Source organism: Eleutherodactylus coqui, chromosome 4 (assembly GCF_035609145.1).
Source record: "Eleutherodactylus coqui strain aEleCoq1 chromosome 4, aEleCoq1.hap1, whole genome shotgun sequence".
Classification (NCBI taxonomy): Eukaryota; Metazoa; Chordata; class Amphibia; order Anura; family Eleutherodactylidae; genus Eleutherodactylus; species Eleutherodactylus coqui.
In genome coordinates this window covers 192382982-192409931 of record NC_089840.1, presented here as the reverse complement: position 1 = coordinate 192409931, position 26950 = coordinate 192382982, and the positions used below count along the sequence as shown (strand labels likewise).

At 44.6% G+C, this 26950-nt stretch overlaps 1 protein-coding gene across 1 annotated transcript; it reads left to right on the top strand.

Annotated features, from left to right (window-relative positions):
- Positions 1-1274: 1274 nt before the first annotated feature.
- On the top strand, positions 1275-26810 carry PSAP (prosaposin). Its single transcript, XM_066600484.1, has 14 exons — positions 1275-1376; positions 6784-6917; positions 8001-8075; positions 10867-10992; positions 11247-11438; positions 13619-13759; positions 14454-14510; positions 20182-20301; positions 20402-20497; positions 22183-22363; positions 22814-22977; positions 24718-24798; positions 25569-25676; positions 26013-26810. Exons 1-14 carry the CDS (start codon positions 1340-1342, stop codon positions 26046-26048), a joined length of 1548 nt encoding a protein of 515 aa, XP_066456581.1. The 5' UTR covers positions 1275-1339; the 3' UTR covers positions 26049-26810.
- Positions 26811-26950: the final 140 nt, after the last annotated feature.

Genomic DNA, 26950 nt, shown 5'->3' with positions numbered 1-26950 from the left:
TACAGATGAAAGCTGAACGTACCAGGCACACTCGGACGCCGCTGCTCCCAGGGCCGGGTTCCGCATGCAGAATCCGGGTCTGCGGTGTGCAGGAGGCCAAGGGCAATGTAACTGCTGTGAGTTACCGCGTATCACATGGGCGTACAGCACCCACGTAATACATGGTAATCATACGCCCATGTGACCCCGGCCTTATTAGAAGAGATGGGATCTGTACCAAAATTCCAGTACGGACATACCGGTATGTCCATTTCCACGCGGGTGTTGTGTGGTATCTTTCCGTAGTGTGTAGACACGATTCTGAAAATCGTATCCATTTTGTTAGTATAAGTGATGTGGATTTTCCATGCGGAGGGTTCGTACAGAAGATCTGCCCTGTGTGAACATAGCGTTACCGCTGCCAGTCTAGTATGGCCATGTGTAAAAGTACTTTCCCACTGGACGACTGTGGGGTACAAAAGAGCCTGCCAGCCGTGCCGCCGAATATCACTCCTGCGCTCTGCGAGGATGGAGACGGCGCGGCCAGAGGTCTCTTCTCGTTGTTGATAGATGAATGGCGGCCTGTTCACACGGGCTAAGAGTCGCTTAGGTGAGCTAAAACATCTCCGGACGGCGCCTCGAATCATCGTGAGGAAGATAAAAATGCCCCTCACGCGCACGCCGCCACACTGGGGGATGAACCCAGCTCCCACGACTCTCCAAATCTGCGAGACAGCAACCAAGTGACAACATCCTCTCCGTCAGAAGACACATCTCCCACCCTGAGAACGCTCACAAACCCAGAAAGCACCACAAAATGGTGCCCATTATTACGTGGGCAGCGAAAGTTCTGACATCATTTGGCTGTTTGTGCGTTTTTTTGCGCATGCAAATACTCAGTTCATGTGCGCCCAAAAAATAACATAAATCACGTAAATACGCACGCAATGCAGAGTGCTCAAATGCGCGTGTAAATGCCTGTGTGAACAAATGCCCGTGTGAACAAGCCCTTACCGCTGGAACTCACAGGCCGACATGTGGCTGGGGGGAACCTAAAAAATGTAACTATGGGTATCACAGCGGTAAGTCCCCCTCCCCATGTAACACTACAGAGACTTTGCTCCTCTAAATGTATAAATACTTTTTGTCTTTCATGCAGTAAAACAAAAACAAAAAAAATAATAAAAATTTAAAAAAAACGTTCCGCCCTTCTCCAACATGGCTGCCGAAGCACTTCCTGTCTGGATTCTCGCCTACTCCACCAGCCAATGGCAGGGCTGCTGAGTCAGGTGACCGGGGCGGGGCCGCGCCTGTTTTCAGGACTGCAGTTCGGGGCAGTCAGGTGACTAGTTGCGGAGAGATGAGGCTGCTGGTCGTGTCGTGTCTGCTCGCTGCCGGTAAGATTACACGGGGAGCCGGCGGGGATCTCACAGTACAGCGCAGTACTGTCAGTAACCGCAGGTGTCGCTCTTCTGGAGGGGTCTTCAGTCCAGTTGGGGGCTGTACAGCCGCTGCCGGTCCGTCCTGTGAGTGACTGGACTGTTTATGTCCTCCACTTCCTTCTGCCCGGCTCCAGTGTTCCTGGGGATCCCAATAAGTTGGGCGGTTTCCTCTGTTCACATCTGTGCGGTTCTGTCCGGTAACGTGTGGTGTTGTCATGGCAGCTGGCGCCCCCACGGTGGTTGTGTCTGTCATATGGAATAGCTGTTTTTTGTTTTTTTTTCCTGTTCTTGTGAGTGGCAGATGTGACCGCGGTCTGACGGCGCACAGACTTCTCGAAGAGATTCCGCTGACTTAAAGTGGACTAACGTCTCCCGCGGCCTCGGTGTGAGATCTGAGATACCGGTGTGGGGGTCATCCTTTAGGCTGGGGGGCGCAGACTCCTTATCACTTAAGGGCACATCAGCGTTATGGCTGCTTTCCCAGGGCGGTGGTTGTTGTAGGACTGAAGTAAATAGAGGGGGGGGGGGGGGGGGATAGAAATGTGGAACACACACTTAGTAGGGCGGCGGCGGCGGAAGTAGCAATGGGGACCCCCTCCCCTCCCTTGTAATAGGGTGGTGGCGGCAGTAGCAATGGGGACCCCCCTCCCTTGTAATAGGGTGGCAGTAGCAATGGGGACCCCCTCCCTTGTAATAGGGTGGTGGCGGCAGTAGCAATGGGGACCCCCTCCCTTGTAATAGGGTGGTGGCGGCAGTAGCAATGGGGACCCCCCTCCCTTGTAATAGGGTGGCGGCGGCAGTAGCAATGGGGACCCCCTCCCCTCCCTTGTAATAGGGTGGCAGTAGCAATGGGGACCCCCTCCCCTCCCTTGTAATAGGGTGGCAGTAGCAGTGCTGATTTATTTATTTCTTCACACTGCCATAGGAAAAATGAGCCATTCTCTCCGTGGAATCGCTCTGATCTCAAGCGTTCGGCGGGAGCGGAAAATACCTTCTTCAGATTAACCTATTGAGAATAATGGCTTGTATTCACACGTACTCTGCTTCCATCACTGTCCAGAACAACCCGTGTAAATCCAGCCTCGCCATCGGTTTCTGGCCCATCTGGACAAATATCGCTGTGGTTGTAGCTTGGCGCTGTGGCCCCTTTGCCGTTTGCTGCACAGATACAGCTGACAGCGCCATCTGTGGGTGACTCTAAAGCGGGTGCGGCGTTGCCACCCTTCATGTTTGGGGTCGATCGGCTGATCATTGCTGGGGGAGGGCACAGACCGCACACAGCTGACCTTGGATTTTGTTTTCCGGCTCTGTAATATGGGGGCAGGAGGACGGACCCCGCCGGCCAACAAACCCTGGGGACGAGACCAGCCTCCGTCTCGCATCTCTGCCAGAGCGGAGCGATGCTGCACAGTTTTGTCCATGTAAGCCGGCAACGAAGGCTCGGAGCGGAGACCCTCCGCTGATAGCGCAGCGTTGGTGGGACCACCTGAGGCTGCAGAATTAACCCTTAGGTATAACTTGTGTAACGCCTTGTGCGGAGACCCCACCACTGAGAATGGGGGTCAGTGAGGAGCTCCAACATATAGTCTGTCAATGTCACTCCCTGCAGTGGTGGCGGTGATGCCAGTCCCTCGGGTATAACTTGTATCCACTGACTTGTACGCTGGTCCAGCATGGAGATGTTGTAATGCCGGCGTTGCCCATCTATACGCCCCTCTTGTGGTGGTGGTAGGGTCTTGTGATCTGTGCGGTTAGTTTCGATACAATGTAGTTTCATTTCCCGGCTCCGATCATATGATCTGTTTATCACCCTGATGCAACTATGAGTCAACAGATTCCTCCACAAATACTGGCTGGCAAGTGACCTCTGCCTGCAAACTGGTGCGGGGGAGGGGTGGCCGTAGGGAATGTGCCATATACAAGGCATGAGTGGCTACAAGAAACAGCAGCTCACACAATGACTGGTTTATTTATTGTGATGGAAGAAGTGGGCATTTGGGGACGGCCACCAATATAATCATAAACGTGTAGTGTTAGGGGGTGCGAGGAGCGGACCCCTAGATCTGGGAAAGCCTTAATTGCAATCAAGAGCCCACGGTTCTCCTGATAATTTGTCAGCACCAAATGCAAACATCGGGAACTGCAACGTGTCGGTGGTCTCGCCTTCCCCCTTCTCAAGCAGGTTCAGTCGGCTCATAGAGGAGCAATAAAGGCAGCTTTTGCCTGTCTAGTCTGTGTAATGTGCGCTGCTAACGTCCCGCTCTCCTATAGCTGTAGTGCGTGCAGCCTGACCTGGTGTTGCAGCTTCTTGTGCTTTCATGCCGCCGGTAGCTCCTCCCCCAACATTAGCTTTGTATCATCCGTAAAGAAGAGCGCTAGCTTCACATAAAGCTGTTCTGTAGATCTTGGCAGCGTTAGAAGTCACAGAACTGGTTATGTCTCGGAGTAATCCTATATCTAGTATAAGACGGTCCAGCCTCCTGCTAGTAGACACTAAAGGATGTCGGGCACAGGCCTTCAGCTGAACGCACATCAGTTCCATCGGCGGGCCGTGTAAAAGGGACGACTATCAAACCAGGTCGGCTGATCAGCGCTCTTCACTAAGCGGTCGGCTGTATGTCCTCTCATGGGGGACAATGGTAGTACTGATCTGCATCCCTGTCCCAGCGGATCCAGGCCTGCAGAAGAGATGGCCGCGCTCAGTGGGAAAGGACTTTAAGACTATGTATTTAAAGAATAAGAACCTCCTAGTCAGCAGCGCTCTGGTTACTTTGTTAAACATCCAGTTTGAGTCGTCCTTGAGCTGCTCTGAAGAGTACAAGTGCCCTCCTCGGCCCTTACAAGTCATGTTACATCATGTGAGCACAACTGCAGAGTTTGGCACCATGTAATTGATGGCCGGTGTCAGAATCCAGGTCTAATGGCCCATTTACACGTAATGATTATTGTGCAAAGTGCGTTCAAACAAGAAAACACAATAATTGTTACATCTAAACACACAGCCATCCTGCGCTGGAAGCTTACTTATCGTTTGTCAATCAGTTTCAGCCGCAGGATTCACCTTTCCTGTTCCCCAAATAGAGCAGGAAAGCAGAACCCCCAACGAACATGTGAGACCAGTAGCTTTAGTGCAGAGGTTGGCCGTTCAACTTTTCTTAGTTTTTTCAGTGGGTATAATCAAGTAGTCGTCATTCTGAAGGCAGACAACAAAAGTCATATACTGGTGGCATTTTTAAAAGGACCTGTCACCCATTTTTAGCCCTATGACCCCCCCTGAGTCCGGGGATGTTATACTTGCCTTTCCCTGGTGTGAGCACTGAAAGTTACCGCATAGCACATTGAGCTGTGCTGCTATGTAGTTGTCTCATTATACAATTTTTTTTTTTTGATGCAGTTGCAGATTTTACCGAACCTTAAGGCCTCATGCCCGCGGGCCCGCACAGTTTCCCTGAGTAGAATCCTGCAGCGGATTCCAACTGGCCCCCAGACATGAATGCAAAAAATACAGTAGACTCTCCTGTCTGGACGCTGCGGGGCTCTTCAGTCACAGCCGGATCTTCTTTCTTCTGCCCAGTGGATGCACTCGGGATGCTGGCGGCGTGCAGTCTCTTTAAAAGAGAAAACCCCTGCTGTCTCGCGGCATGAACGCAGTGTCAGCTGTCTGTGTTGCGGGGTGGATGGCTTCCTTTGACTTCAATAAAAGCCATGGAAGCCATCCGTGCAGGAAAACCGCACAAAATGGAGCATGCGGTTTCTGGTGTGTGATCCATGTTCCGGGGAACAATGACATCCACAGGTATTTAATTTCCCTGCAGGTGCCCAATGATTCCCTATGGCACGGATTACGTGTGCGGGAGACCCGTGTGGATTTAATACATTTATTTTCCCTGTGGACATTGGGCCTCAAGGCCCATTTAGACGGCACAAGTGTCTGGCAAACGATGCTTGCAGGGGACTCCTCTCCCCCCTGCCAGGACCTGTAAGAAGACGTGCCAGAGACTACAGCGCTACTAAGGTGATAGAAAAGTCGAAGATTTCAAGTTCTGGTCGGCCCGCCTCTATTCACAGTAAACAGGCAGTCGTTCATAGATGGTCTGCCTGTTTGTATGGGCAGATCCGTCACTCAGTTCTTGCTCAGTTATCATTCAGCCTCTCACTAATGTGAATGATTTCTCAGCCTGTGTAAAATGGCCCTAAGATCAGTGACAGCCTTTTTTCCCCTCCAAGTTCACCTAGCAAATCACAACGGTTATTCGGTAGTCAGAATGTGCAAATCTTGCTACATGTGGTTCTTATGCCCCTTTTTCCCCTTTGGATTGGGCATGAGCTCTTGGGGCAGCGGGGCCTACATGTGACTTCTCCCACTCCTGGTGTCCTCTGTGTACTTGGTCCTACAGTGTCTGCAGAACACATCTGGATCCTGTAGCAGTAAGGAGCTTTCTAAGATAAGTCACTAAACGTTACGTGACCTTTTGTTTACAAAGTGTCCCAGATAGGCTGGAAATAATCAGCACTAATTAAGAGTTTTTTGCCACTGGTTTATTTCTAGCCGATGAAAACTGGTTTTGCTTTGAGCAAGCTGATTCACCTTTCACTGCCTAAGGCCGCCTGCAGACGAGCGGGTTGGATCCGGCGGCGAGAATTCTCGCCGCGGGACCTGACCTGAGCGCCTGCAGAGACGAGCGCGTACTCACCCGTGCACGGCGGCCCCGCCTCTTTCATGTGCCGGCTGCCGGGCAGCCGGCGCATGCACAGACCGGTGCCGCCGGCCGGGTGAGCCACGCACAAAAATAGGACATGCCGCGGTTTGTTTCCTGCGCAAGATTTCGCATGGCCAAACCGCGGCCGTCTGCATAGGAGTGCGTATTGTAATGCACTCCTATGCAGGCTTTAAGCGGGGGAAATCCGCCCGTGTGCAGGCGGCCAAAGGCATGACACTTCTCCTATTGTGGTTTGTTCACGCGGTAGTGTTCAGGTAGTCACACGGAGCAGAAGACCCACGTCTGCCTGCAGGCACTGAACTTCCTCATATAAGTGGCTATATGGAGCCGGAGGGGAAGGGTCTCCCAGCGGACCTGTCTTTATGACAATCTCTTTATACAACCATATTCTCTAAGGAGTTTGAGTAAGCTGTAATCCTTCATAAAGAGGGAGTCTGACGGTTCTTCACGATGTCCATAGTTCTGGCACCATGAAAATAACAACCGATGTAGGAACGCTCATCCACCCTGTCTTCTATTTGGATCTACTTGGGTGGAACTTTGTCACAAACATGACTTTTTATGCAATAATTTTCTTTTTCTTAAAAATGTGTGTATTGTATAATACTTTTCTTTTAATGAACTTTCTTTATGTTTTGCAGTTGCAGCAACCCCATTATTCGGTACAGAGCAATGTGCCGGCGGCCCTGGAGTGTGGTGCGTCAATCTCCGGACCGCCGCTCAGTGTGGTGCGGTTACGCACTGCCAGCAGACTGTGTGGAATAAACCTGTTGTGGTAGGTGTTGGAAGCATCATAACTGGAAGGCTAGCCTCCGTTCATTACCGGGCCAGTTTATGCATTTTAGCAATAGGGCTACTTAATTGCAAATAACTATTCAATTTGCAAACTATTTGAACGATTATTTGCATGATAGTCGTGCCGTGTACAAAGGGCCTTAATACTATCATAGTAGCCAGCACAGCAATTACAAAGTGTTGTGGAGGAAGATTGGACAAGCTTCCTGATGAATCTCTCTGTGCACTGAACCTCTGATGAAGCTGATCTGCCCAGTGAAACATGTCAGGGGGTCTAATTTCTGACTTAGTTGGCTAGATGGCAGCACCGCGGTGCCCCAGATACTTTGGGTAGATAGCGGTACCATAGACCTATACAGAACAGCAGCTAGCTGAATGTAACTTCTCTTTCACTTTTGATATTAGGTGCCATGCTACTGCCTAGTGGTTTTAACCACCTTAGTTAGTTTCTTTTTCGTTATTGGGAATTGTTTCCTTTTCTTTTCCACTTATATTAAAAGTTAAGCTTTAGAGGGGTTGTCACTGCAAAAAAAAAAAAATTGGGTTGTGATAAAAGTATGAGAGCACACCTGTCTTGGGCCCCCGAGGACACAGATGAGCGTCTCTGGCACCCGGCATGTACATCAGCTGGATGTTAGGTGACCGCTAATCAGAGGCTGTAGCGTCTCCCTCCTGAACTCCTGCCATCATGGCACCCAGGATGTGAGCTCCGACAGTGATGACGCAGCCTCCAGCTGTAGCAATCATCTGATTTTCGGTAATTTGAGCTGCTCAAGTGATTCAACTGTGTCCTGGGAAGCCAGACAGGAGAATATACTCTTGTTTTGCCCCATGTCAATCTGTCACATTTTCCTACACTTTTATGTTCTTGTGTAATTTAAATGTTCTCCTGGGGATGAGAGCAGATTATGCTAATAACTGTTTATATAAAACTGAACAATACTCAAATCTACATGTTCCAGCACTTAGTATGGCCGATGGTAAAAGTGCAGGGTTCTCCGGATGGTAAACGGATGATATACCTGCTTTATGCTAAAACCTAAAAATTTGTAATGTCTTCCAGAAAAATGTTCCATGTGATCTATGCAAAGAGGCGATGACTGTTGTGGAAAACTTCTTGAAAGACAATGAAACGCAGGTATAGTAATGAGCACCACAAAGTTTGGTTTTGAGAATAACTCACCATAAAGGAGCATTTTAGCATACAATTAAACCAAAACACACAGACAGATTTCCTATGGAAAATGCACCAGTGTTGTGATTTAAATTGTGACATAATAGTTTTGCGTGCCTTGCACCGTGGTTTTGCTAGACACACTTTTGGGATAAAGCAGAAAAAAATCATGGTTTTGGGAGAGTGACACTGCGTGCCAAAACTTTGGCATAAACTGACAAAAACTAAGCTAAGAAATGGTATGAAGTTAGTTAAAGGTGTTTAAAGATGTACAAGATCGATCATCTAGTATAAGACACTATCCTAATCTGGTGCAGTTTAAGAACTGTGTCATTAGCGACTTGGCTGTCAGCCGTTTAGATGCTGCAGTCAATAAATTGATAGAGGGAGGGGCTCCATTTTTGTCACCTCATTGGTTCACTACTGGCAGGGTGTCAAGCGGTTGCCGTGTCAGACTAGCCCCTAAATGGCTTCAAATCCTGACCTGTATGGAAGCCTATTGGGGAATATTGTCACCAAATGTAGTAATCTGCCGAATAAGGGATAACTATCTGATCATGAGGGTTTGACCACTGAGCTCACGAGAATGGGAGGTCCTCAAATGATCGACGTGGCAGTCAAAAGCTGAGCGCTTGAACTTTGCTATCTCTTGCAGTCCCATGGAAATGAATGCTGCAGTCGAGTGCATGTGCGACCATCGTGCAGGTCATTCAGAGACGCCATTCTCATGATCAAGATCTGGCCCCCACCAATTGGCTAGAAAAATTTAAATATGTTGGTAAACACTTGCCTTTTATTAGCTAACCAGAAAAAGTGCTAAGTGTGTGTTAGACAAAAAGTGATATTTTCTGGCTTTCAGAGCAGAGACCTCATCAGATGTTACATAGACTTGTACTTGACATATAACATCTGATGACGGGACCTCCTGTGCTCTGAAAGCTTGCAAAATACCTTTACTGCTTAACCAGAAAAATCGTTTCATCACTGTTTTGTTTACACCAAGGTATTCACCCATGCATACATTTTTCTGGGTACCATGCTGGGCTACTGCACAATGCATGGCGCAATCTACTCTGGTTACCAAAGCAGGTCTGGACCTTAGAACAATAGCCTTGGCAATCAGGTGATCACAGGGGTCTTGAGCAGCAGCCAACCATGATTGCCAATCCTAGGAATAGGCTATCAATCTTAGGCTGGGCTCATGCAAGCGGACCGCATTCCGCATGCGGGAGGCCCGCAGTGGACTCTGACTGTGAGCCTGGCCAGTGACCCTACATACTTAATTTTCTTGTGCTGCATATGTCCACAGTGGCTTGCCGTCGGTCATGCAGAGTTCAGGTTTTTTTCTTTGACTTGTTTGTTTCCTGCACTGTCGCATAGCGATTATGTGGTACCCACGGCCTAATGTAAATTGCGTATGAGCTGCAGGTTGGACTGCCTCCATTCTCTTAACCCCTTGAGTGGCACGCCCGGAAATTTTCCGGGACGAGCTCCACTGCTCATAGTGACATAGCCCGGAAGATTTCCGGGCTATGTATCACTATGGGAGCTGCAGAGCACAATGCCACAAGCTGTGACAGTGTGCTCTGCCTGCACAGACCCACACAGAGCAGTGCAAGGGCTTTGAAAAACCAGCAGAAGATATTGCCGATATGTCAGCAACCTCCTGCTTTGTTTACAGGTTGCCATAGAGACCATCGGCTTGTCAGAAGCAAGCCGATGGTCTCTGTGGCAGGGAGAGCTTGGTGCTTGGCTGTGAGAGGACAGCTAGGTACTAGCTCTTACAGCAGAGATCAGAGAAAACCTCCGATCTCTGCTGTTAACCCTTTACATGCTGCAGTCTGTCACCATCGGCCCCCTGGAATGTGATCAGGGGTCCTGATGGGTCCCTGTGGAAGTCCCCTAAAGGGACAAAAAAAATAAATAAAAAAAAAATAAAAAATTATTTAAAAAATTATAAAAATACTTGTCTCCCTTTACTTTGTAAAAAAATCAAAAATACAATCACACATTTGGTATCCATGCGTCGTAATGACCCAGAGAAGGAAGTTAATACATTATTTAACCCCTTAATGACATGGCCCCTTTTTTTCTTTTTTCCCCATATCTTTTTTTTCCTCCCCCCTGTTTAAAAAAAATCACAACTTGTCCCGCAAAAAACAAGCCCTTATATGGCCATGTCAATGGAAAAATGAAAAAGTTATGGCTCTTGAGACGCAACTGCAAAATTAGTTGAAATTCAATGATTAGACCATTTTAAAAAACCTGCCCTGGTGGACACGACGGTGATAGGAAACCCGCCACTCAAGGGGTTAATAGAGGCCGTCTGCGTGGAATCTGCGGCAAAATAGAGCATGCTGCGACTTTTCCTCCGCTCGCGGAATGTGCGATTCATATCTGCGAGTGTTGGCAACAAAAGCTATTTTACATGTTTTTCAATGCTTGCGTTTTGCCACGGATTCTGCAATTGGAATCTGCCCGTGTGAGTCCGGCCTAGGATAGAGGGCAACCTCTTTCTTCTCTGCAACAGTGTTTCAGCAAAATGTAAAACCTGTGGATTTGACAGTGTGGCCACACTCCTCTCCGGTTTGCTTCTGAATTTAGCGTACCTGAAAAAAAAGTGTGGTGGTTTGTAAAGTTTGTATAGACACTTCCTTATACTGCATTAAGACTGATCACACAAGATTTGGTCATTTTTTTTTTTTTTCTTTCTCATTTTGCTAATTTTGTCCATCTCTATAAACCTTAATTTCAGGGTGAAATCCGGAAATACTTGAATAAGATTTGCGACTTTTTTCCGGACCCTTCAATGGCTTCTCAATGCAAAGAAATTGTGAACGAATACTACGCTCTTATCATTAACATGATTGAAAGTGAACTGGTAACTTAAAATCCCCCCCCCCCCCTCCTTAAAATAAAAGATATTTGTTTGTTTTGTACCTTTCAGTTCTCTTTTTAACCTGATGTGTTGCATTAATGATTACAGAATATTCTGTGATCCAGGAACTGTCTACTTTTTGTATTATCTTTCTGATTTAGCATTTTCTTGTTAATAATCCGATTCGAAGAAAGTAACTTTGATTGCCTTGTAAAGAGTCATTAACTTTTTATTTTTTATTTCTTTTCATGTTTAAGGAAAATCCATCGGTGGTCTGCTGCGCCCTTCATCTGTGCAGTTCTCTACAGCAGCACTTAGCAAGCGTAAAAGAAACTCAACAGCTTCTCTCTAATGAGATCCCAGATATTGATTTATCCAAAGTGGTTTCTCCATTTATGGCAAACCTTCCCCTTCTTATCCCGCAGGACAAAACTCGTAACGAACCAAAGGTAACAGACTATTGTTGGCTATCAATACTAGATTAACAAAAGCTCCTTTTTAGAAATAAGGGGCAGATTCATGTTTTGCCCGAGCGAGTCAGCTTGTGACGTCACCAGCGCATTCCTGCTGCTTGTTCAGACTGCACGTATCTTGTTGAAAATCGTGCAGTTCTTCACTTGTTCAGTGTTGTACGTTCCTATGTGAAACAGTGGAGATCAGCATTTAAACTGCATGAAATGTGAACAAGCTGGCAATGATTTTTATGCTGGCTGAACAAGAACCTCATGATTCTCGCTTGCCATTCAGTCGTTGGCATACAATTATCGTTCCCTTTAGTTCCATCTGAATGCACCATCAGTTTGTCATGTGTGAACTTTTTAATAAAAAAGAAAACTGTAGACGCCATATGTAGACGTTTTTAACACTTGGTGTGTAATGAACAATACAAGGTTATCCCATGCAGTGTTTTATAGATGCCAAAACTGAAGTGTTTTGATATTTTGTACAGCGCTACAGGAATAAACGGCTCAGTATAACTTGGTACAGGTATGAGGCTGTCAATGCAAAATGTATTTCCTACAATAGTAATAAGGAGACAGTCCTGCTACAACCAGCTGCGTTGACTTCTCTTAAGTTGCAGTCATGGTGTCTCAAGTGTTCGGTATTTTCACCAATAAGAAGAAAAAACTCACAAGACACATGTAAACAAAATGGTTTATACTTCATAACAGACAACTAGTCATTTATGAACATAAAATCCCCCTGTATCATTCTGGTACAGGAAGCTAATTCTAAATTTTTACTGTCCAGCCAGATCCCAGGTAGCAACGCAGTGCAACCCGCCAGTCTGATGCAGGCATTGGCTCTTGTTGCAAATTACTGGCCCCCTGCAGTTGGTAGGGGGTGCCGCCTGAGTCGCAGAGTACTCGAGTCGCCTCGTAGACGGGGTTACCTGACTCTTTGCACTGCCAGCTTTCTGCGCCGTAATCCTCTTCACCACAGAGCGACCAAGAGGCAGCACCTTTAACTATGTGGGGTTTTACACAAATTCATCATTGTCTTTGCTACAAATAGAAACAAAAAAAACCCACACATGCAGCCACATCAGAGGATGGCACATGCACTTTCAAACACGCTGGCTGAATACACCCATATAGGTAGGGAGAAGATCGATTCTGTTCGGGGCAACCCACAATAGCCTGGATTAGCAGTAGCACCGACAGGATCACAGGGACTTAAAAAGCTTGTATATTCTTAAGTCATCACAAATTACTGTAACCCCCTTAATGCTACGGGACTTAAATTTACATCCTGGAAGAGGGGGATTTGTATGGAGGGGCTCCATACAATGCAGATGACGGCTGTTTCTTAAGGGGCCGTGTCCTTAAGGAGTTACTGACCTGTTGACATGTCAGATGCAGATTTATCACAGAAATTCCATATCATTTATAGTGATGTCTGCATCAAAATCTACACAATTTGGTGTGGATTTTCTGCTGCAGAAAATCCTAAGTGTTTAAATCTACCCGTTTTTTTTCTTTTTTTTTTTTTTTTGGAAGCCTTTTTTAGGGTGTGATCACACGATGCAGATTTGCTGTTGAATTTGGTGTCAATCTGCATCATTTAAATGGCATTCAAATTTGAAGGGTTGAAATCTGCATATATGGTGTGTGAATGCACCCTTAGACTTCTTTCCCACGGGCGTAGATCGGCCACCGTTTTCATGGTCGGACGATATACACTGCCATCTGTGGCGTTAAAGTTCCTGAACGGGCGCACCAGTCTAACGTTTGTGCGCAAATTCACACGGCATAGGCGCCGCGCATATACGCCGAAGGCCGCCATGCCATGGCAACTTTCCCCTCCCTCCCCCTCGCACACTCGCCTCTCCTCCCTGCTCGCTCTTTGCAAAAGGAGGGTATGGGGCAGAGCTAAGCACTGTTTCGTCCCGCCTCTTCCTATTGCTGGCTGCAGACAAGGACAGAGTGCTTTTACGTCACGAGAATACGGCCATGTCATCTGATGCGTTGAAATCCAATGCATCAGATTACAGCGTATATCAGCCGGCTGTGAAAGGGGCGGGCTGATGTATGCTCGTGACAAAGAAGCCTTGGGCACATTTTTGTCTTAAAAGCTGCTTATTTGAAACAAAAATATAGATTTTTATTTATTTTTTTTTCTCTTTCAGACTGGTGATATTTGCAAAGATTGCCTTCAGCTCTTTAACGATCTCCAAGAACTGATTAAAAGCAACTCCTCTTTTACCAAAATGCTGATTGAAAATGCTCTGAAGCAATGTGATCAGCTTGGAGGTGGCCTGAGTGAACAGGTGAGTTACTAGACTATCACTCTACCATTGTGATTAAACATGTGTCAATATCGGGCAGCATTGATACATATTTTAGCAATAGAATGGAGGCAAAAATAAAACTACTTGTTTACTGGCCTAAAGGGGTTGCTCAGTTATAAACTATTGATGGCCTACTCTCAGGACAGGTCATTGATAATCGATTGATGGGGATCAGTAGCCCAGAACGCCCACCGATCAGCTGTTCAGTGGGTTGGCGCACTCCTTTGCTGGGCTAATTAGTACAGGAAGCAGACTGAACTTATTGCACTAGCCAAGCTTGGTATTGCAGTCCAAGTTCCCATTCATTTCAGTGCCTGCAATACCAAGCTGGGCCACTTTACTAAGAACAAAGCTGTCTGCTCCCTGCAAAAACTGAGTAAATGAGTGCATGGGCCCAGCGAACAGCTGATCAGTGGGGGTTCTGGGTGACTGAACCCCACCCATCTACTATTTATGACCTGTCCTGAGAATAGGTTATCAATGGTTTACAACTGGACAACACTTAATAGCAAAGCATTTGATTTTTAAACAAGGGATTGAAATACTTTGTTTGCTTCTAAGTGGCCAGAGTTTAGGCTTTTATAGTTATATAAACTAAAGGAAATTAGTTCTACAAGATTCAGAATTGGTGAAAATTAACGCATATTAAATGTTTTTGTTTTTCTTCCCCCAGTGTAAGGCCTATGTTAATCAGTATGCAGACCTGGGTTTTCAAATGCTGATCCAAGTGGTAAGATTAATCATTAGTTTCATTGTTACCACAAATGTATCCATCCTTGCCTTTCTGCAAATTTCATGGTATTTCCATTTTTTCATGGCTTCAAATTTTTATACATTCTCACATAATCTGGCAAGAACACAAATACTGTGATATTACACCACTCGGCATATTAGCAGGTCAAGAGGGAAGTCAAGGAAGGATGCATCTGTATAGAAGGGTAGGTAAGGGTACAAAGCATGGGTTGCTAAAAAGCACCACTAAACAAGGGTAAAGAGTTGGTTTTCAATCTTAGATATATTAAAAGCACTTTTTTGAAAATCTCAACTGTTCTGGTGAGGGAGTGACGTCAGAAAGCCAGTCTCGAGGAAAGCTCGTCTAGCACATAAGTGACAAGCATATGGTAACTGTCACTTAGAATAAAGCATACGCTTACAGATGGGTCCAGAAGGGTTTTATATCGCTCATTGTCATAATTTGCCTCTGTACATCACTCCTGCATCTGATGCAAAGCTTCAATATGGTGAAGTATAAACTTTCAGTTTTAATTCAAGGGATTAATACTTTTCTTAGCAATTACAGCCATTTTTACATAGTCCCCTCATTTTCACAGGTCCGTAGACTAAGAAGTATCATTGTCGAGCGCTGCTGTTGCCTCATTATTTCATGACTAATTGAGATAGTCTGGAGTTGATAGTTGATTGCAACTGTTGAATCCGCATTTAAGACCCATTCAGACAGAACAATCATTCAGTCTATTGTTGGATTGTACAATCTGGATGGCTTAGTGTAACACTGACAGCAACAATGACTTATCGTTCGTAATTCAGTTTATGCAGACTTAAAAATCAAAACTGTTGGCCCTTGTAAACGGACAGAAGTGATATCTGGCGTGCTCATCTCCATTCTGTGAGTGACTATCACTCTTGTGTGAAATTACAGAAGCGATAATCGTTGACTGTTAGCTTAAGTGCCCGACAATCATCTTGTGTAAAAGGGTCCTTGGTTGTCTATGGAAACTAAGTATATGGTCTATATGAATGTATTGATGTAAGTGAAGGAGGCAATCATTAGGCTCCTGAGTGAGATGAAGAAACTTTAGGCCAGCTGCACACGAACGGATACTTGTTGTGGAAGTCGTGGTCGGGGGTCCACGCGGAGGATCCGCAGCAAATGCCATTCAAACATGCTATGGAAAATTGCTTTTTCCTGCACACTCGCGGAAGCATATAATGCACTTTGGATGAAGGACCTGTGATGTCAGGCATGTGATCAGGGCGGAGCATGACAGTGACGTCACAGGTCCTTCATCCCCAGTGCTGTGCTGCTTGTGATCCCTGTTGTATGTGACGTGCATGTAGCAGAGCTGTGTGGCGCATTGTCACCAGAAATGCTGATACTATAATTTCCTAATATTTACTAGTTTGTACATAGATGAAAGCCTCGGTGAGATTAGCAACACCTAAAGGCCTGGAAGAGCACGGATGACTACTACAGAGGATAATTGCAGAAAAAAAGTGTATGTGTGGAACTGGTCCAGAGTAGTGTAGAACATTAAACCTAGTAATGCTCGCCCTGTTCCTGCAGTGGCCACATGACCCAGGAGCAGTGGTGGCAGGTAACTATTATGATTTTGTTAGCTTGGGTAACTGATCACCAAGTTTTTGGCAAATTGTTCTGTATGCTCAAGTTTTCCAACAGGACAGTAGTTTTTGGCAGGTTATAGTCTGCCATCATGAAACGTTCACATTTTTAAGCAATGGTCTTCAAAATTGGCTATTTTAGGCAGACTCTGCATTTGTGGAGCCACCTAAAGTATAAGATTGAGAGGTCTTCAGGAATGTAAAAATGTGAGGCTTATCTCAAAGTGCAAACCACCAGTAACACAAGAACAGACCAGATGAAACTTTGCTGGAAAGCACAAACTCATTCCCAAACCCTCGAATTTTGGAAGATTCCTTCACTTAAAGCAGGATGTCTGCACATCAGTCACATCTAGAGGACTCCGATTCATAACCACTGTGGTGTACAGAAGCGTAATCATCAAAAGTGCATTGAGCTCCAAATACTTCTGGACCCAACTAGTGGCTGTAGGTTTGTCCATTGTACTCAGATAACCCTGTAAGACTCTGTGGTTTTCCCCCCCAACTATACCCTTGTCCATTCTGTATCTAGTTTTAACTGAAACAGCCTTTTATCTGATATTTCCTTTTTCGGTGCTGGTCCATTTTGTTCCTATAACTGATCAGGCTCAGGTATGTGAAATGTAGCATTTACTCTGCACGTCAAAGCCTCAAAACTAAAACTCGGCTGCTGTGGATTTTTAATCTTTAAATCTAACTGTAAAGTGTGTGCAGTGTGTAACCTTATTTATATTAGAACCTTTTTCCGACTAAACCTTTAGGCTGGGTTCACACAGGGCGGATTTGCCGCGGCCGCTAATCTCGTGTGATTGGCCAAAAACTGCATCGAGTTATGCAAACTAGATTAGTTAGCATAACTTGTTTTAACATACCAGAAAGCTGCACCATACGGAGATACAATCTTTATGGTGTGGCCTTCTCTGAGGCAGTATATGTATGTAATCGCTTAGGGCAGACCCCCTCAGGTTTTGATATATCTTGCATTTAAAACCAAATTAAAATCCCTTCAGTTCCAGGCCTTGTGGGTTTTTCCCGTCTTGTAAATGTGGAGTCACTCTGGCCTTTATAATGGTCACAAACACTTCACTAGGTGTTACTTTACAACTTGTATGAGTTCTTTGGTTCTTGGTGTAATTGCACATCTACCACAATTGCGTCTGATTTGTGCACAAGTTCTCTAGCAAATTACATTAGCGGTCATGTGGAGGACTTTTATAGAAATCTCAGTCTTGTTTTATTTCGCAGACTCCTAAATCAGCATCATGTCAACTTCTGCTGCAGGCTTCACCCCTTTAGGCCGCCTTCACACTAGCATGAAAATCACGTGAGATTTGTGCTTTGCAAGACGCACAAATAAGAACTCCATTCTTTTGAATGGGGTCATACACATGAACAATGTTTTTCCTGCATGGCACCACAATCCAGGAAACAAATCGCAGCATGTTCTTTCTCCCTGTGTGCTCTTGCATCGCAGCGCCCATTGTTTTCAAAGGGTACGGCGGCAGGAGCACGAGGTCTCCCATTGAAAACGAGGGAGGATTGCTTCTTCCCCAAAGTGATGGGAGGCTGTTTTAGCATGAAAACTCCTCGCATCCTCAGTGATTTCACATGGTGGGGAGCGTGATATGGGGGCGGGATTCATGACCTCACATAGCGCTCACCAGTGTGAAGTTAGCCTTAAATGTAGAGAAGTAAAATCTGCAGGTAAACCTGTTCTACATGTGCACCTATCTGTACAACTTAAGACTACAGCTTTAACCCAAATGTAGCAGTTAGAGCTACATTCAAAAATATTCACCATGGCCAATCCTTCTTTCTCAAGATTTCTTCAATATCACATTTTCTTTACATGCAAGGTTCCCATTTAAAGTAAACCATGACAGACCTCAGACAGTTAATGGTTTGCTAACTTTCCACACCCTGCTATTGTTATAGCACACCACACTGTAGGGGTGTGTTATTTATTTAACATTCCAGTGAATGAAACTGCAGACCTCAGTGCCATTTCATTCAGTTATAAAAGGAAGCCGCCCAGAGGCCATATTGGCCTTTGTTGGGCGAATGGGGGTGGGCTGTCCTGCAGCCTGTCTGTGAGCAGTGGTAGCAAAGGGTGAAGATAATTTATACCAATTAAATATATTTTATTATAAGAGAGCAAACTCTCATACAAAAATGTAACCTTGCATAAATAAAATATTAGCATGATCATGCCATATTTCAGTTATTACTATGAAAGATGTTTGGTTCACTCATATGTTTCTACATGAAGGTTCACATAAGCCATTATGGAACAATGTACATAACTCTCCCTATAATGTCCTGGACCAAAGATACTATTTGAACCCTGTGACCTACTAAAGGGTAGCCAACCTGAAAAGGGTGACCGTGTCTGCAAGCTGCCAGTTTAAACAAAATGCCTTAGTTTTCCACCCCTTTAACCTGTGAACCAATGTACTGACACCCCGGGCTCCTACAACCCTTTAGAACCAGACTTGTTTACTGCAAAAGAGCAATTTATGAGGTATTCATATTTTTGGCAAAATACACAAGCTCACAACTTAAGGGTCCTCTTGGTCTTGTGAGTCCCCACACGAGCATTATAAACAAAAGGCCGGTGACACATGCATATTGCGGCTGCATTGTTGCGTCTTTAATACCAGTTAGTGCCCCGACCTGAGAGTGGGTTCCTGACCCAATCTGAGCAGCAGAGATTCCCCTATGGCTTGGAGTTTGGGGTCAGGAAACCTGCAGTTGGGCTGGGACACTTGGCCGTGTTATGCACACAAACCCAGCTTAAAAATGCTTGTGTTGCTAGCCAAAGGAAATCGGATCTACGCAAAAGGCCAAGGTTGGTTCATGTACCCCTCTATCAGTAAGTCTGGCCTTTTTGCTTTCATTTATCTACTTCAAATTGATGATTAAGGCCCCCTGTCCACGGACGTTGCGGTATCCCGTAGCGAATCTCAGCCGCGAGAGCAGGAGACAGGCTGACCCGCGGAGAACAGTCTATCTAACAGGCTGACCGCGGAGAATCAGGGCAATTCTCAGCATACTGCAAATTGCCGGCCACGAGCGGAGAATTCTCTGCTCGTGGACACGTGGCCGGCGCTTTCTATAGCAACACTATGGAAAGCTTCAGCCGGCGTAATCACTGCTGTGGACAGGGGGCCTAAAGCCCTTGTTAACTGTACAAAAACCACATGTACTGTGCTTAATCTGAACTCTGTACTCGTGAAACGTAACATTTTTTTTCCCTCGACTAAGCACTACTAGTAGCTGTCAGCGAGCTTCACACTGTTTCGCATAGTTGAGTACTTTGATGTTTACAAGAAATCTTTCAAAAGTACTGCTAGAACAGGATGGGTGTAGTTTTTCCTTTCTTTGTGGAAAACTGGAGTTCTAAAACCTTTTTCATATAACCTCCTTTCTACCTAGAACAGAATCCTAGTTTTTGGGACCAGTAGAGGACTTGGCATTAGTAGAACTATTTTTTTCTAATAACCTTTTGTGTGTGGTTAGAAAATAAAAGTTCTGGGTTGGATCTGTTCAAGGATTGTGCTGACTCAAGGTCTTCAGTAGATAATCAACAGGGTTGAATGGGAGCTGTGCCTGCAATACCATGACCGGCCACTGCATGATATATGGAACCCATCTGCTTTTGCCTCTGTGCACTAGCCCACAGAACAGCTGATCAGCAGGGGGTCCTGAACTGTGGAACCCTGCTGAACAGCTGCTTATGACCTATCCTGATGGGTTATCAAATTTTTAAAAGCTGGAAGAAAACTTAACAGGAAGTGGGCGTTTTATAGATCCAGGCTACTAGAGGTAACATGATGATCACATGATCATTGCTTATATTGACTGTCCTTAGAAAAATTAGGACCAATCTCCAAACTTTTTTCCCCATTCTGCTCTGCAAAACATGACTTTTGTAAACGATTCAGTTATGAATGTAGTTTGTCTATCAAGAATTGGCATAAACTGTAGTACAAGTGTGACTTGTAGGGGGTGATTACTGATACATATGTCCTCCTTTTCAGCCAGCAGCTCAGATATGTTCTTCAGCAGGTCTGTGTGCCCAGGAAAAGCCTGCACCAATGTTGGAGCTCACTCCTGCAAAAGTTATTGTTCCTGCAATGAAACTTCAGCCTGCAGTTAAAGTAAGTTCTGTACTGCAGCGGTTTTACTTGACTGATTAGTAAGTTAACAGGCAGCTAGATGTTTGCAGTTGTGTGACTCTAAATTTACTCCTCTTTTAAGATTGCAGAGAAGCCCATGGATTTTGATGCAACCTGTGAACTGTGCCAGGTGGTAATGGGAAAACTTGAAGGCCTTCTAGAAAATAACTCTTCTCGGGTATGCTTAAGTCATTGATTCAATAATATACAGTGGGCGTAATTTAATTGTAAGGGGATCTCTTCTAAGTTGGTTTTGCTAGGGGCCAACTTGCCATTATTTGCGTCAAAGTTTTCAGTGTTGCATGCAGTAATGGCTCAGTATCGTCCTTGAATGACTAGAGATGTGGAGTTGCTTTTCATGCCAACCACCTAGTGAGGCGGGATTGCGACAAATTTTGCAACCTTTAAAAAAAGTCTCTAGTTCTTCAATGTCTAGAAAGATCACTCAAACTCCATCCAGAAAAGTGGAATGAGAAGCACAAAATAACCAAGTTGCAAAATTCTGGTGTAAAATAGTTTAGTGAATTTCCCCCAATACCATGATCCCTTAAAATACAATAACCTCAAGTTAAACTATTTTCAGGCTTTTTGTGGGTTATTTTTACTTAAAACCACATTGAACATATACCGTATATACCGGCGTATAAGGCGACGGGGCGTATAAGACGACCCCCCAACTGTCACCTTATACGCCGGTATACAGTGGAGAAAAAAAAAAAATTCATTACTCACCTCCCACGGCGTTCTGTCGCGCTCCGGCAGGATGTCGCTCGCTCCGGCAGGCTGTCGCTCGCTCCTCGTCCCCGGCGCAGCATAGCTTTCTGAATGCGGGGCTTGAAATCCCCGCTTCCAGAAAGCTAATACACACGCCGGCAGCCATGACATCATTGAATGGCTGTGATTGGCTAAAGCACACGTGGCTTCAGCCAATCACACTATTCAATGACATCATTGAATGGGTGTGATTGCTAACACGTGCGCCTTCAGCCAATCACAGCCATTCAATGATGTCATTGAATAGTGTGATTGGCTGAAGCCACGTGTGCTTTAGCCAATCACAGCCATTCAATGATGTCATGGCTGCCGGCGTGTGTCTTAGCTTTCTGGAAGCGGGGATTTCAAGCCCCGCATTCAGAAAGCTATGCTGCGCCGGGGACGAGGAGCGAGCGACATCCTGCCGGAGCGCGACAGAACGCCGTGGGAGGTGAGTAATTTTTTTTTTTTTTACACTTTTTTTTTTTTTTTTTTTTTTGTATTACCGGCGCATAAGACGACCCCCGACTGCAGAGCAGATTTTTCGGGGTTCAAAAGTCGTCTTATACGCCGGTATATACGGTAATTCCTCTAAGTTTTGTCCCCATGCTATTTTCAGGATAAAACAGAGAAACCCAGGACAAGCCAAGTGGACCCGAAAACGTCTGAAAAGAGCCTGAGTGGCTCCTTTTAGACATCTGCTTGGACTTCTCTTTTCTGCATTAGTGATCTGAGGGAAAAAAATGTAAACTACTAAAGTTATTTTGCAAAAAACAAGCTCTCATACAGCTCTGCCAAAAACAATTACCGTATTTTTCGCTTTATAAGACGCACTTTTTCCCCCTCCAATGCGGGGGGGGGGAAAGTTGCTGCATCTTCTAGAGAGAATGTGCCAAAAATTTGTTCTGATCGCCATTTTTAGCGCGATCGTGAACTTAACACGCGAGCGCGATTTAGTTAGTGCGATTGCGCATTAAACTCGCGATCGCTTGAACAAATGTGCGATCAGTCAGAAGATTCTCTCCTCCCTACTGCTTATCCGTATGGCAGCTGTAAAGCAAACCTCTTAACTGCTGCTAGCAAAATGACAACCTGTTATTTGATCTATAGGAGCGCATAATAGAGGTGCTTGAAAAGGTCTGTTCCGTTGTTCCTTCTAAGTATTGCCAAAAATGCCGGGACTTTATTGAGGCGTACACAGATACAATTATTGAGCTGCTGGAGGAGGAGGTCACGCCAAAAGAAATCTGTGTGGCGATGGGATTGTGCAGTCCACGACAACATAAGATGGGTAAGAAACTAGATTTTCAACATACTGTAATGAGAAGTCTGTATGCCTATATAGTATTCAGTGTTACCCTGTCTGACTAGTCAAATACTTTAAAAATGACCCGTCACGGTGATAGAAGTGGGGGTGGGGCAATAGCACAATGTTTCTACCCTGTTGGCCTCTTCAGTTGTATACTATATGGCACATATACAGTGCAATAGCCCGCCGCAGACATTGTGCAGACTTAAAAATGGATTTATAGGCCTTTGGGGGTAGGAACGTTCCATAGCATGAGACTGTTAAATATTGGGACCCACTGCAAATTTTCTGTGTGCAAATCCACAGCATTTCTGGTACATGTGGACATATGCTAAGGATGCTTTATTCGTTCGCTTGGGGAAACCTACAGCAATCTCATGCATTTTATCTCAGCGCTTTATTTATTTTTTTTATTCCAAAAAACCTTAACAGTGAAACTCGGTCCAGAACACCTTCACTCCGGAAGTGGCTGTGCCGTCTGCAAGATGATTGTGACCTACATGGACAAGATTCTGCAGAAAAATGTTACTCAAGAGAGAATTGAGAGGGCGATGGAAAGGGTGTGCAGCTTCTTGTCAGATGACATGGCACAAGAGGTAACAATTAGTGCAACACGAACATGTACTCCTAACTGATGAGCTACAATTACTGTCCCATCTGTTAGGGAAATGAATGCATTGAGCCAGACCTGTTACCCATGACTCCTGAGTGAATAGGATTAGGTTGGCTTCTTGAACAGCTTTTTTTTGTGTGTTTGATTCGGGTGGATTCAGATGACCGTATATCGGCTCGGTTTTCACGCCGAGCGGTTATACGGTGTCCTTGTCTGCAGGGCGGGAGGGTTGGGGGGGGGGGGGGGGGATCCTAAGACATTGACCCCCTACTGATCATCTATTGATGCCCTATTCTGACAAGAGGTCATCAATAGAAAAAAATGCCCTAAGTCCTGACAACCGCTTTAGTGTTACTGCTCTTATGCTTTCAAAGCAAGATGTATATTAACCAAAGCTGCTCATAAAATGTGAGGATCCCTGAAAAATCGCCTCAAAGTCTATAAGAGGAAAGAAAAGGCCAGGTATGTTAGATTTTAAACCACTTGAAACCCTCTTTACTGCTCGTAATGGCACCGCCAAGTGTCTTTCACTACAAAGGATGGGATAAACAGCCGGCCAATCAGCACATGTATTGGAAAGTTTAGAGGGTGTCCAAAGTTCAAGTTCAGTTGACAGTTTGTGTGAGCGCCTTCTGGCCTTTCTTTCCATTATCCTTTTTTAATAGAGGGGAGAGTATAGAAGCCTTGAGCTTTAACACAAGACTATGGTGATGTGACTAACCGTTTAAGGGATGTCCACTGACTCTGTTAATGTGGTCAGCGACTTTAGAGATGACTAATGACTTTTTCATACAATCTTGCTACACCTATTTAATGCTCCAAATGCAGCTGCTGAGCTCCTCTTTGGCACAGCCACTTGCAGGCCATACACATATATTGTCGATGAAGGAGGAAGCTACTACATTCTTATGACTAAACACAGCAGCAGTGACCATGAAGGTGAAGGGTCGAAGACTAACGGCCCTTTTACACAGAACAATTATCGCTCAAAATTCATTCAAATCAGCGAAAGTCAGTGATTGTTTAGTGTGAAGCAGAAAAAAATCACTCACTTGTCATTCAGTTATTTAAGCTGACTCCAGTCAACTTAAAAACCTTGTTGTCTTGTGTAACGCACCCCGCTCAATGCTTCCCATAGAAGGTGAAGCAAGCGCTGAGCAAGAAGCTCGCGAACCACCAGCAAGACTTTCAGTTTGAGTGCTCTGCATGAAAGCTGATGACCCTAGTGGTGACCTCAGCACTTGTGCAGTTGTCCAAATGACTGTAAAAGGGCCATAACCCCCTTAAGGACCAAGCGCTGTAAATTTACGGTGCTTGGTCTTGGGCTCTAATTTTGGCCTATAGCAAAAATACAGTGTGGGATTAAAGCCCCTGCTTCTGCATTCAAGGAGGAGTTCGAGTCCTCAACTGTTAACAGCTGAGAATTTGGAGAAGCTGCTTTTAACCACTTCTGCCACCTCCTTTCCATGGCACTATGTACTAAGAAGTGGAAGTGTTTCTTCAACTACGCGACCTGGTGATCACATGACCACTGGAATCCCCCTGTTATAGCAGCGAATGGAGATATGGGTGGAGCTAGGAGTATAGGATGTCAAATTTTTTTTTTCTTCCAGCGCTCCCCATGCCTGTAAAAATAATTTTAACTGTTCATGTAAGTGCACGATACAGATATGTTTTCTCTTTACATTGTGCAGTTTTTAATTTAATTTTTTTTGTGACTTAGTGTGAAGTCATTGTTAGAGAATATGAACCTTTATTTATACAACTCCTTCTGCAAACATTGGACCCAACGTTTGTTTGTGAGGTAAGTTTTGGACTTCAATATTAACAATTCCTTTAAGGCCTTTTTTACATGGCAGATTTGGGTTAATATTTAGCATCGGTGTTTGCCAAAATACAGAAGAGATGCACATTTTTAGATGGGTTTTTTTTCCTCTCTAGGTTCCACGTCTACGAACTATGTTACTATTCTGGAGAGGAAGGATATTATAGGCTATAAATCTAAGGTTATTTGTTAATCAGGGTATACAGGCAGGTAGAAACTATTAGGGGTTGATCCAGGGAACAGTCTGATTGCCAGTAGGGAGTCGGGAAGGAATTTTTTCCCCAAAAGGGCTAATTGGCTTCTGCTCTTGGGGTTTTTTGCCTTCCTCTGGATCAACAAAACAGGAGGCTAACAGGCTGGACTAGATGGACATTGTCTTCATTCAGCCTTACGAACTATGTTACGTCTGCATTTTGCTTCAGTATTTTGTAAGCTAAAAGTCGTATTATGGCAGGATTTACACGCAGAATGTGCAATGAATACCATTAATTTCCATGGATTCATTCACACCCTTATTGGCCCGCTCATTTTGTACGCTCAAAAAAAATATACAAAGCGCTCTCTATTTTCCTTGCATTTGTGCAGGGGGAGAACATTTTGAACTTTTGAAACTAATCAGCCATTTCAATGGCTGAGGGTATCGGTATGTGCGAACGCCAAAAGTACAGTGAAATACACTAATGTGCGTGCATGCAAAAACCCATACGCTCATGTGAATCCGGCCTAACTTTTTTTTTTCCCCTATACAGAAGTTGGAGCTCTGCTCTAATGCCAAGAAACCACTTTTGGGCAGTGAAAAATGTATGTGGGGGCCAAGTTACTGGTGCAAGGATCTGGAGACGGCAGGAAGCTGCAATGTAAGTGGTCTGTCAGATATGTAGCTTTAACCAAAGTTTGGGGTAACTGTGTGGTGGAGGTGCTGCCACCTCACCCCACTGTTGTATAAAGATTGTCATCATGGGACACCGCTGTTTGGTACCTGCTGGCCTATTACAGTAATCGACATTACATCAGTTATAAAGTTATACGTATATCGCTCTCCTTTTTAATCCACCAAATAAAGTGCCACAAGTTCACTGTGGGGGGCTTTTTATATTCTGTTTTAATGATCTGTATAAACTTTTTTTTTTTTTTTTTTTTTAATTTAAACTTCAATTTCTATTTTTTGTGAATTAACCTTTTTCTCTCTTCAGGCCATTGAACACTGCAAGCGTCATGTGTGGAACTGAAGCATTGGCAAGAATGATGGCCATGTACCTGCCCTCTACCCCCAACCCACATCTGAACTACAGTACAGGGAACATTGTTTTCTGGATAGAAGAAAGTTATTGATGTACATATTTTGTTCTGTAGAAATAATTAGGAAATAACTTTTGGATGGCTTTTTATGAAATTTAAAGATTGACCATATGTAATCACTCAGTGTGCATCATGCTATGCTAATAGAAAGCCGTACTCAACAAGGTGATTATTCAATCATGGTGTTTAAAATCTGTTCTTTCTACTGTGTAAACTTGCGTCTCCTGGTAAATCTTTCACTTTAACTTGTTGGGTAGAAATGTTTTGGTGTGTTTTTTGTTTTTTTTTTTGTTTTTTTTTCAGTTTTTTTTTCTTTCTAACTCCTTGCAAATTTTGGCCTTTTTTTTTTTTTTTTTTCATTTAATGGAGTCTGAAAATGAAAGGAAATGCCATAGAGTTTAGGATTAATCTAAGGTAATTTGCAGAAATTGTCATAAACTGGCAGATTGGTTTTTATTGCATAAGCATTAATCATGTAGTACTGTAGACTTTGACCACTGAGTACAGTTACCGGTGCAGCACTCTGTTCTGCTTTTTTAAAAATTTTAATGTTTGTGTAATATGCTAAACATGAGGCTTGAATTCATTTTGCTTTTGTTTTTCAGCTACTTCAGCTTTAAAACTAAGACAGTATAAATTTATTGACTTGTTTTTTTTGCACTGAATGAAAATAAAAGCTAACATTCTATCTAGTTTTTTTTTTTTCTTAGTATAATTTCACTAATGTTCTATAAGTAAATTGTAGCTCCCCCCCCCCCCCCCCCCCACATTAGGATGAGCTCCATGCCTGACAATGCCATCTAGTGTGGTACTTGTGCAATGTATGTGGTCG

What these genes read in the sequence shown, in the direction of transcription:
- PSAP (XM_066600484.1), top strand. Translation starts at nt 1,340, where the DNA reads ATGAGGCTGCTGGTCGTGTCGTGTCTGCTCGCTGCCG. An exon ending in AAACTCGTAACGAACCAAAG is followed by an intron (nt 11,439 to 13,618) that starts GTAACAGACTAT and finishes TTTCTCTTTCAG; the next exon opens with ACTGGTGATATTTGCAAAGA. An exon ending in AACTTCAGCCTGCAGTTAAA is followed by an intron (nt 20,302 to 20,401) that starts GTAAGTTCTGTA and finishes TCCTCTTTTAAG; the next exon opens with ATTGCAGAGAAGCCCATGGA.